Source organism: Eulemur rufifrons, chromosome 17 (assembly GCF_041146395.1).
Source record: "Eulemur rufifrons isolate Redbay chromosome 17, OSU_ERuf_1, whole genome shotgun sequence".
NCBI lineage: Eukaryota > Metazoa > Chordata > Mammalia > Primates > Lemuridae > Eulemur > Eulemur rufifrons.
In genome coordinates, this window is record NC_090999.1 from 54044031 (window position 1) to 54056577 (window position 12547).

At 35.6% G+C, this 12547-nt stretch overlaps 1 protein-coding gene across 24 annotated transcripts in view; it reads right to left on the reverse strand.

The window, feature by feature from the left end:
- SSBP2 (single stranded DNA binding protein 2) overlaps positions 1-12547 on the reverse strand; it is a 277450-nt gene that overhangs the window by 159358 nt on the left and 105545 nt on the right. For 22 of the 24 annotated variants that reach the window (XM_069492221.1, XM_069492219.1, XM_069492211.1 and 19 more), the window contains exon 3: positions 12197-12258. The exons of the other annotated variants lie outside the window; for them this stretch is intronic. In XM_069492221.1, coding sequence (XP_069348322.1) covers positions 12197-12258 — 62 coding nt within the window. The remainder of the gene's footprint in view (positions 1-12196; positions 12259-12547) is intronic. 24 annotated transcript variants of the gene reach the window in all.

Genomic DNA, 12547 nt, shown 5'->3' on the forward strand with positions numbered 1-12547 from the left:
TTTCCCATTCTATAAAAGTGGAAGGTAGACTAAGACCAGTGGGTAAGAGCACAAGCATTGGAGTAGGACATATCTGAGACAGAAGCCAGACCTGCTGATTACTAGCTATGAGAGCCCTTGAGAAGTTGCTTAAATTGATCAGAAAAACAATTTCCTCCTTTATAAAATGAGGTTGAGAAGATTAAATTATATAACATAAGCACAGTGTCTGACACCTAGTAAGCATATTATCAATAATATCAATACTATAATTAGCTTGCATAAAAGCTTAAAATGCATATATATTTTTAAGGCAGGTCATTGTGGTGAGGGTACAGGTAATGACAGCACAAGAAAACTTGGTAAATTGAACCCAGGAGCTTTATTTTCACCTTCCAAGATTCATTAGTCTGGAAATCTCTCTTCTCATCTAAGAGAAAACATTCTGTAGGCCTTAAAATATAAGGTAAGTTCAGAATTAATTCAGTAAAATAAGATTACTGTCAGTAGTGAAAAAAAGAAAGATTGAATATTGGCATTATTTCCTTTTCAATTTCTACAATAAGCAAGAAATACAAAGAAAATAAAAACAAAAATAATTTTAGTAAATTTCATTATTTTTAAGAAAGTGAAAGCAGTTAAAGTTGTAATTGGCTTCCCTACAGCCCTACTGGAATAAAAAGTATAAGACCCATAGATAAACAAGGATACAGCTAAAAGTTTTCCATCTAGATGGGGTATGTTATGAATTACAATATATTGCAATTATTCTTATTCTAGTGTTCTTAAGGAACTTCAAATACCTTAAAACCAAAAATTTTAATGTAGTTTTTAAACTGTATTTAGTTTAATCACAGACTATTATATACAATATTATGACAATTTACTTATTTTTTTATTTTTTATTTTTTTTGAGACAGGGTCTGTCTCTGTTGCCCAGACTGGAGTGCAGTGGCATCATCATAGCTCACTGCATCCTTAAATTCCTAGGCTCAAGCAATCCTCCCACCTTAGCTTCCTGAGTAGCTGGGACTACAGGCGTACCATGTCCAGCTAATTTTTCTTATTTTTTGTAGAGATCGGGTCTAACTGTGTTTCCCAGGCTGGTCTCGAACTCCTGGCCTCAAGCAATCCTCCTGCCTTGGCTTCCCAAAGTGCTGGGACCGTCCCCGCCCAGACAAACAATTTAATATTTCTTCTTGTTCCTTAATTTCCCAGCAAGTATCAGAAGACCTCTCCTGAAAGTTATTCAAATTATATTACTTTTATAATTACATTATATTATTTTTAAAAGGTTGCCTTACATAATGGACTGGGGGGAAATAATGTATTGATTTATTGTTGGAGTATGCCCTGAAAATCATTAAATATTAGAAATGATTACTTACAAATATATAATTAAATTCTTTACCTTAGAATAGTAACATTCTTCTACTTCTATTTTTAAGTTTGCCTGTATGAATTTAGTTGGACGTCAAAAGTTTATAAGACAACTTACTAAAAATAGTATTTTATACGTGATATGTCTGAGAATCCTGTATCACTTAATACATGATCTTATTTAATAAAGGTAAAGAAATAGGACCTTTAAAAACATTTGTCCATGGTAAGCCTTGTTCTAGGTCTTATCTTGTAGTGCCTAAGACAAATGGCTATTCTTTTCTGTACATTCACAATCTCTATTCCATCGCTTTAAAGATCATAGAGCTAACAAGGCCACCAGGAAGGTATTAGATAATAAAGTAACAAGGTTAAAGAATACTCATAAAAATAGGGTAAATCTACAATTTTAAAAAAGCCCTACTTACCAGGAGGGTTTTGTAATTAAGTTTCTAGTAATCCAAGATATCTTTTGAAATTTAAAGTATAAAACTAATAAAAAATTAGATACAGACAAATTTATTTTTACTGCTATGATATTCATGTTTTAATACATGCTTCATTTATTTTATTAAGCATCTGAATGTTCTCACCTCTAAGAATCACTGTTGGGAAAGATATTTCAAAATTTTATCTTCTCTAGAAAGTTCAATCATGTTTTACCCTAGTAATGTGAGCCATACAGTACAGGCTGAGTATCCCTTATCCAAAATGCTTGGGACCAGAAGTGTTTCAGATATAGGATTTTTTCGGATTTCAGAATATTTTCATCATACTTACTGGTTGAGCATTCCAGATCTGAAAATCCAAAATCCAAAATGCTCCAATAAGCATCTCCTTTGAGCATCAGATCAGCACTCAAGAAGTTTTTGATTATTTCAGATTTCGGATTTTCAGACTAGGGATGCTTAGTCTCTATTGTGACTGCTACAGTACCATCCTAATATTTGAGAACAACTGGCTAGATCACAACAACAATAAAAGCTAAGACCAAAATACATAATTTTAGGCCACATTCTGCAATTAATCCATGCGTGGCTTTGTGGGATAGCAGACAAATCATTTAACTTTTATAGCCTTATTTTCAAATTTAGAAAATAATGAGGTTAAAACCAGAAGACCTCTATGAACCCTTCATGAATTTTTAAAAAATTAAAAACTATCATTTTCTTCTAGTAATATTTCAAAACTTCATTAAATGCCTGGTCTATATAATATGCTATGTCAAATACTGCCCAAGAAAATGAAAAGATATATAATCCATTGCACATATTTGACTGTGGATCCAAAACTAATGAAGAATTGAATTGAAAATTGCACACTTGCCTAAAGCACCTAAAAGTAGAAGTTACATTTCATATATTTAAATTTCACAAATACTCTTGACAAATGCTTTTGGCTGATATTATGACAATGTGACAATTACCATATGAAAATGTAGACTTAACTCCTAGAGAAAGAATTTGGCTTTTTAGTAGGTAAGGTTCATAACAATACTTGATTTGTTCTTAGTTCCAAGGATTTTATTGATGTCCTTTAATAAGCTATTCTGATGACCCTCTGAACTTGTTCCTTGATTCCCAAGAGGGCCAAAGACAGAAAATTCTGAACCTCCATAGACACAGACCTCATCTCTCTACAACCTGAGATGCCAGTGGCTAAGGAGCTTTCAATTTCTCTAATCCTACATCTATTAAGCTTGAAAGCAAACTATTATCTTTGAAATGTAGTGGATTCATTATCACACATAATGCTTTGGATTTACACAGTCTCTTTATTCCCAAGCAGAAACAAGTGAAAAATCTTTATTTTACAAATGAAGAAGATAGAGACTAAACACAGAGAAGCAAAACTTACAAAGTATTTAAATCTTTGATCTTACATCATTTATTCTTATTAAAATCTTCCCTTTATAAATCAAGGGAAAACACAGCATTCCCAAGTTGAGGATTGTCACACAGACATTGTTTTCCCTTCTGTTCCTAAGTGTGTGAGTCAAAATGACTTAGCTAGTTGTTAATATCTCAAGGGAACACAGAAAGCAAAATGGTTATAAAAGAAGTCTACAAGTATGAATAAGCACATCAGATATGTCCCAGAAGATCAGATACTAACATAATTATATAACTCTTATGCCACTGGCCATATCTAGGACTACCTAAAATTAAAAATTAAAAAATTAAAAATTAGCTGGGTGCAGTGGCTCACACCTGTAATCCTAGCACTCTGGTAGGCCAAGGCGGGCAGATCATTTGAGCTCAGGAGTTCGAGATCAGCCTCAGCAAGAGCAAGACCCCATCTCTACTAAAAAAATAGAAAGAAATTAGCTGGACAACTAAAAAATATGTAGAAAAAATTAGCCGGGCAAGGTGGTGTATGCCTGTAGTCCCAGCTACTCAGGAGGCTGAGGCAGTAGGATTGCTTGAGCCCAGGAGTTTGAGGTTGCTGTGAGCTAGGCTGACGTCATGGCACTCTAGCCTGGGCAAGAAAAGGGGACTCTGTCTCAAAAAAAAAAAAAAAAAAATTAAAAATTAAAAAAACCAATAAGACACTGTGGAAAACAATTTTTCTGAGCAGCAAGCCATGTTGTTAAAAGTTCAAGTCTTAATAGCTAAAGAAGTCATTTCTCTTTGATTGATCTAAAAATATATCAATGAATGTTAGTTGCTCATAATATATATTGAAGAAAACTAGCCATTCATAAGACCAAAAATGGTTTTACATGAAGTGTACCTGTCCATCTTAAAACTTTCACTGGTGTACTTGTATTATTCCTTAGCATTACTCAATACCTTAAAAAAATGCAAGCATTAAATTTTGTCCCACTATCATAAAATTCTCATAATACTCCTAGATCAGTAACAAATTTATATTTTAAAATAGCACCAAAAATAGTTAACATTTATTATGTACTAAATTCAAGTATCATCTACTAATCATAATACATTCAGCATTTAATCCACCTAATTATTACCTCCATTTTATAGATGAGAGAATTGAGGTTGAGAGATGTTAAATAATTTGCCTAAGGTCACACAGTTAGCGGCAGAGCTGGGCTTGAGCTTTTTAATTATTACATTATTATGCTCCTAATGGAGTATGGCTTTACAAGTTCACATTTCAAGACTCCTTATTCTGATTATGGGCAGGTTTATACAGCTCCAGCAGTCTAGGCAGCATCAGTTATTATAAGAGTATGGTAGATAACTGTCCCAGATGAGACAGCAAGCACTTTGTTATGCTACCTTGGACCCTCATCCTCCAACTCATTTTTGAGTATCCTATGGCAACACCCCTCAGCTGACATGCAGCTGCCAGTGATCCATGGATGCCTCAATATAGACAGAGAAGAGAAGACTTTTCTGAGTCCCATTTATATACACCACCTGGAATTAGCCACTCACGATGCTCAAAAGAGAAATGTAATTAAGGTCTTATTAATAGCAGGCCTCTGAATTCAGCTCTGTGATTAAGAAATATCTGTTACTGAGATGAACACTGGTTACAATTCAGGAAACTTCAATTCTAATTACAAATTTGACCTTGGGTACATAGTTTTTAAATCTCTCTATACAAAAAGATAGAAAATATCTGTTATTTATTTTATAGGATTTTGTATAGATAAAAAGAGATGATATGTGCAAAAGTACTTTTAGAAGTTTAAAGTTACTAAAATATATTCTAGAAAAATCTCATCTAGTTAGTATAGCCAGAAAAAAAAGTTTTCTCATTAACTGAGTAAAATTAGCCTCACTTTCCTTTGCAATCCTTTGCATTTAGTGAAAGATTCTATGAGGTTTTTACAATGTTTTCTCCCCACCAAATCTTCCTCTGTATTCCACATTCCTCTCCTCCTCTCCTAAAGTTTGTTTTTTTCTCTGTATAGCCTAACCACCTCTGTTCTTTGCTTTCTCTTTTGCTAACACCTTTCTTCCCTTCTCACTCTGATTATTCTCTTCCTCCTTACCTAATTGTCACCTATATTGTCTTAGTTTAACTCAATTCAAATAAATAGTTATACAAAGCCTATTATAGGCAAGACATACAAGAATAAGAACCTGTCAGTCAATTATAAATATTATACCATTCTAGTAAGCCAATTGACCAATAGCCAATGCTATTGTTTTCATGTGGATATCTGGTTATTCTTTGCTAGACCTGATGTCATCCATTAGATTCTAAAACCTTAGAGTGCTTGCATACTCTAAGATTTGACTTCCCACTGCCAGGTCAAAGAAACTGAATTCCTAGGATTATCTTACTTATTAGTTTATTTTCTCTGCAATGTTAAATGTATTTGATTTCAAGATATAAATACATGGGCCCACAGTTATTTTAAAAGGTGTTTTACATTTTTATTTTGTTAAATAAAAATGAGGCATAGTTTCTACAATTAAAACTTTAAATATGAAATTTTTAAAAGTCTGTATTTTTAAATTGCACAAGTTGAAAAAGAGAGGCAAGAAGTTTTGTGGCATTTTTATTTCTGAAATTAACGGAAGAGTTGGGAACATTTATGAAAGAGAACACATAAGAAGTGAGTTTTCAAAGGGGATTTGATCCAGGTAAAGTTATTATAAACTAGGGCATGGGAAATGCTACAGCATTGAGCACGGTGCAAACTGGAAAAGAAAAGAGAAGTGATTAGGGAAATCACACCAGAAACAAGAGAAAAAAGCTCCAGAAAGTAAAAGCACATACTCCATCCCACACTAAAGGCAGAAAGTCCCCTCCTCCCCTCGTTGGCCTTTGCCTCATCTCTCCTGTACTTTATTCTGCTTGTTGGTGTGTATATATCTCCCTTTCATGTATCTTCAACCTCTCCCACTCTTTGCACCAACTTTTCACCCGAGCCTATATGCATGCTCAAATCTATTCTATTTTAGAAACAAAACTGTTAGGTCCTCTTCTATATTAATCCTGAAATGATGACACATGCCACCACACACTTCAACTACTCTCACTAACCCTAGAGCTGGAATATGAGTTATAGCAGCCTTCTAACTTTCACTTTCACCACTCCACTGAAACTGTTCTCCCCAAGACCACCAAAGTTCACCTTATTTCCCAACTGAGGAAAATCTTTGGGTCTTTTTTCCCCCCACTTATACCTGCTGAGGAATTTGAATTTAACTGTTGAATGCTCTCTCCTGTGAAGGCCTTTCCTGCTTCTCATACATTATTCTCTCCCAATTACTCTTCTTCCTCTTCATTTACTTTTCTTTGAATCTCTTCTTCATCCACCCATGCTTAGATGTTGATTTTTTTTTCCAGAGTTCCAACCCCAGGCCCTACTTGTTATACTGGGCGGTTTCATCTAGGAACACTCTTCACCTACAATAAGGTCTATGCTGGTAAGCCCCAAACCATCATGTACCTATCTCAGAGCTATAGACCCAGATCTCTGACTTTCTATGTACCATCTTTATCTGCATGCCATATAGCCATCTCAAAATTTAACCTGTTCAAGCTCAATCATGCTCTTTTCTCCAAAGCCTACTATTCTCTCTAAATGCCTTCACTCAGTCAATAGCATCACTGTGCATCCCATCATCCAAATCTAAAACTTGGGAGTCTCCTCATTCACCTCCAAACTATGTGACACACTGTTATTTGGGATCGCTCACCTTATCACCTTTCATCTGGATAATTACAATTGCCTCATAAACTAGTCTCTGCCTCTGCTCTCAATCCTCTGTAATCTACACCTTTATGTTGATGCCAAGTCAGTATCTAAAAGCACAAATCCAATCATGGCATGCACCTTGTTAAAATCTTTGGGCTATAGGCCGAAGTCCTTAATTTACTCAAGGACTTCATATCTGACCCCTGCTTTTGTTTCTAGCCTTATATTCTATTACTTTCTAGTATTGCACCTACAGATCAACTGGTCCAAACTACCTGTCATTCCCTGAGTGCATCATCATCCATTCAAGATTTTATGTAATACTATCCTTTGCCCAAAATACCCTTCCCTCACTCAACTTTCAGCTCAGCTCAGATTCACTTTCTCTATGAAGGCTTTTCTAACTCTCCTAAGCTGAAGTGAGTATTGCTCCTGTGTTGCTATATAACCAGTACATACCTCTGTTATATTATTTTTAATTGTGTATCTCACACTACTGATATCCTTGAGGGCAGCATGGTTTTGCACTATGTAAATATTTGGTGAAGAGGCTTAAACAACACAATAGTTCCAATTTCAAATATTCTATAAAATAGCAGTGAGAAGTAGTCAGAAAATTACAACTCACTCATCCAAAAGGGACTCTCAGCTTGAGCAAATGAGCAAGCAGTAAGTTCTTGAAGAATATATGTTATCTTAATCATTTAGACCTCAATAGCAGCAACAGCTTTCCTGGTCAACCTTAAAAGGCAATGATTATTATAGTTCCGAATCCCTAACCCAGAGCACAGATTATGAAGCCCAGTTCCACAGAGTTAAGGATAAATAGGCCCCGCATCTGCTGGATATAAAGCCCACGGTAATAGCTGCTTATATGCAATGGCCAGGAAAGCTCAGGATTGGTGCATTTTTCTGGAAGAGGAGACCCATAGCTTTTATCAGTTCTCAGAGGACCCCATGACTTCAAAATTGTTAAGAATCACTGATATATATAGATAAAGTAGGAACCTCAAAGAGTATGTTAGTAATTTTAAGGGGAAAATTTTAAAACATTAAAAATACTACACCTATACATTTTGTATGTACTAGATTTAAATTGAACAAATATGTTTTAAAAAATCTATGTGCCAATTATTATTTATTTGATATCTCCAACTAAGGACAAATTAAGGTACTTAAAATACCAAAGCCATGGAGGAAAGGCTCCCCTTAATCTAAGAGCCACAGAAAAAAGAAGAGCAATGGCAGATTTAAAAGCTGCACCTTCTGACAGCTGAGAACAAAAAAGCTAAAATCTAGCAGAAGCAAACAGTCACAGTATTCAATAAGTTATTACCAAACATTTACAGCATAGGAATAAGTTAAATTCATGAGAAAGAGAGTAAAAACAATAGGTGCAAGAAATAAAATTAATGTTATAAGGGAAAACTCTTAAAATCCTCACTTTGTTAACTCACTGATCCAATAGGAACAGATTCTAAAATGGTTTCTTATGTTACTTTGTAGACCTAATTGGAAACATGCAAAATTAAAAGGTGTCAACAGGTGAGGAGACTCAACTACATTCAGAAAAAAGTTCAGTATTTACAGTCTAGATCTAGATCTCATAAATACATACTATATAAAATGAGAATTTGACTTATAATAGTATACAAAGTATCAGTCTTAAACCCCAGGAAAACAGCACAATGATGGTGCTTAACTGTAATGAACCGTTGTTCCAAATACAGGAACAACTCTGAACCAAAAGACCGCACCTGTTCCTGCCATACATATGTAAGACAAACAGGGGAAACCCACAACCACAACTGACCAAGTGTGGTTCCATTCACCACAGGGCTTCTAATAAGGCAAGCTTTTAGTAGAGAGACTAAAAAGATGATGGTATTAAATAATATACTGAGGAAACTATGTGCATGGCACTAGAATAGAGCTCTTGTTTTTCCTTTTAAAGAAGATGCTGAAACATGAGTGTGTTCGGATAGTACTGAACAGAAAATACTTCTAACAGAAGAAATGCAAAGAAGAAATGCCTAGTTTGTCCATGCAAACCCCTGGACTACCAACTGCTGCTGCAGAAAAGTCACATACCCGGGAATACTGGTGCCCCAATGAATTTATCAGCTCCGATATCAACTAGGTCTTAAACACTGCATGGTAATTTTTTTGTGTTCCCCTGATCACAAAATATGGAATTATTTCTGGGTCTATATATAATTATTTCTAACTTTTTTTAAAGACTGTTCTTCACTCTCCTAAAAATTCACCACCACCACCACTCAGTACCCTCAGCAGAAGACCTCATAGCCTACTTTGCAGAGAAGGCAAAAGACATCAGAAAAAGAACTGAATTTCTTGCCATCAAACATACAAACATCCCTGCATCTCCTCTCACCACAATGGTGGAAACGGTCCTCTCCTCTCATACTTCCCAACAGTTGTGTTTTAAAACCCCTTCTTCCTGGCCTCCTTAGGGGTTTTACTAAATATCCTCTCTCCCTGTATCTTCAGACTCTGCCTCTCTACTATCTCCTTGTCTTAAACACTAAACATGCTAATGTCTCTCCCATCTAAAATGAAAAAAATTCTCTCTCAAATCTCTAGTACTCCTCCAGGTATCACTCCTTTTATTCCTTATCACAAGAACTGACTATACCTACCTATTTCCCACTTTCTACCTTCCCAGTCACTTCTCAACCCAGAAACACTCTGGCTTCCTAGCTCATTACTCAGCTCACATAAGTCATCCATGGCCTTTTCACTAAATCCAAAAGGATATACGCACTCCCCCATCACTTTACCTTTCAGCCATAGTAACATGATGGAATTTTCTTCCTCCTTCTCAAAACTATCCCTTATTCATGGTTTCTATGATGCTACACTTTTCTGGTTTTCCTCCTATCTCTTTCACTGAGACTTGTCTCCTTTGCAGCTGTCTTCCTCCTCATTCCTTAAATGTTAATGTTGCAAGGGTTTTGCATGAGGCCCACTTCCCTCCCTTCTCCCTCAATACCATTCAACCATTCCCCTCACTCCCTCTCTATCTCTTTTTTTTTTTTTTTTTAGAGATGGGGGCTCATTATGTTGCCGAGGCTGGACTCGAACTCCTGGCCATAAGCGATCATCCTGCCTAGACTACTGCATAGCCTGGACTACAGCTGTGCACCACCATGCCTGGCTTCATCTCCCTCTCCTTTGAACATCAGAACCATATAACCAGCTGCCGGCTCAACATCTCCACTTGGATGGCATGTATTTCAACTCCAGCATGCTTAAAAAGTTGAACTCTTCAGCAAATCCTGACAATTCTACTTCAAGACTTACATCCCTCAAATTCTCCACTTCTCTTCCTCCTCTCTGCTTATACACTAGTTCGAGTAACCATTCTCTAGCCCTTACTGCAAGAGCCTTCTAAGTGCTTCTCTGCTTCTAGACTTATTCCTGTTCCATCCATTATCTCCACTATAGAACCAGAGTGATATCGCTAAGATGCAACCTGACATTATAACTCTCCTTCTTAAAAACTTAACTGCATTGTATTGTCTTTATAACCAAATTCAAACATCCAGTTTACTATTCCAGCCTCATCCCTAATCACTCTATCATCTCAATCTCCAATGTAATGAATTTCTTTCTATTCTTCCTACATGCTATACTCTGCCTTTCACTTCTAGGTCTTTGTACATGGTATCATTTATCCAGAACATTCCCCTTCTCTATCTCTCCATGTCTCTCTGGCCAACTCTTATACATACTTAACACCTTGGCTTGTGTACCAGCTGCTCCAGGTGAAATGTATTTGGTATGTGCCTATGTAGTACTCTGTGTATCTCCTATAAAACGCTTCTTTCTCACTGCTTATTTAGTTATATATTTTCCCCAATAGATTTTCATTAGCCAGAGGGGAAGGTTGTGTGTCTGTTTTACTCACTAGTGTGTCCATAGTATCTAGCACAGCATCTGACCCATACAAGACACTCAATAAGTATTTGCTGACAGAATGCAATAAATAAACTTTACTAGGTTTGCATGGAAAAATATGCTAAAATCCTCATGAAAAAATAAAACTTTAAAAGACACCACTACCATAGGACAGAAATACAAAGAAACATAAAGGTATGAAAGGTACTTCCTTGAGGCAAAAAAAAAAAAAAAAAAATCCATTTGATTAGTTAAGTATATACTGAACACTGTATCAGGCAACTGTTTCTCATGAATATGCATTTCCATGTCAAGAAAATGAAGATAAACTTATTTTGGTATCTGCTTATTTGCAATTTATTCCCCTCTTGTTCTTGGGGAATAATGATTTGTTTAATGATTAACTGTTATTTTGAAACAGGATTGGCCTATTACAAAAGATGCCAATTAAATTATCTCCCACTCTGAATCCCCCCAAGAGAGTGGGGTTCAAGAAGGAACTAGAATGGCATGCCAGCATATAATTACTTATATGGTGGTATGGCATTGACAACTTGATAGCCCACTTCACAGAAAGCAGATTTATAAGTAGCTCAACAATCAGAGAGCCAAGAAAAAATGTCATCCTCATTTTCCACTGCAAGAAGAGAAAGGAATCTGCTATGGACTAAATTGTATCCTCCCAAATTCATATGTTGAAGCCCTAACCCCTAATGTGATGGTATTTGGGGATGGAGCCTTTGGGAGATAGTCAGGTTTAGATGAGGTCATGAAGGTAGGGCCTTCATAATGAGATTAGTACCCTTATAAGAAGAGACACAGAGAGCTTGCCCTTTATCTCTCCCCACTGTATAAGAACATAGTGAGAAGGCAGCTGTCTATAAGCCAGGAAGAGAGTCCTCACCAGAAACCTACTATGCTGACACCTTGATCTTGGACTTCTAGCTTCCCGAACTGTGAGAAAATAAAGTTACATTGCTTAAACCAGCCATTCTACAGTATTTTTTTATGGCAGGTCAAGCTGACTAACACAGAATCATACTTACAGTTGGAGATTCCACATACTGGTTCCAATTTCAGATTGACTTCATGGCAGTATCATTACGTTATTAATAAATAACACAAATGCTATTTTTGAGGTTTTTTTTTTTTTAATAAGTGCTACTTTCCAGAAAACAATTTGAAAAAACTAAACAGAATAAAAATGAAACATGAACTCATAAACAGGTATAGTGCTAGCCTACTGGAATGCATCATCAATCTAGTAAAAATGGAATAAAAGATACTTACCACCACCAAGAATGTAAGAATCCTGGTGGTTCCCCCAATGTGATGTTTTTTTCCCATCTTATCTAAAATGAATAAAAGAGATATTAAATACTTTTCCTAACAATATTTTTAACATATATTACAAAGCAATATTTTCCCATTTAAAATACTATGTTAATATTTAAGTTTTTCATCATTTTCATATTATCCTTTACCCAAATTTTATAAATAGTCATTTTACATAGTGATTTAGAGACTGGATTAGTCAATAAGAGATGTCACCATTATTTTCCTGAATTTGCTTCCCACTGTGCCAGTGATTAAGCTCTTGTCTTTTAGTTAGTTCTAAATCCATGTTTCTGTGCTCCTTAA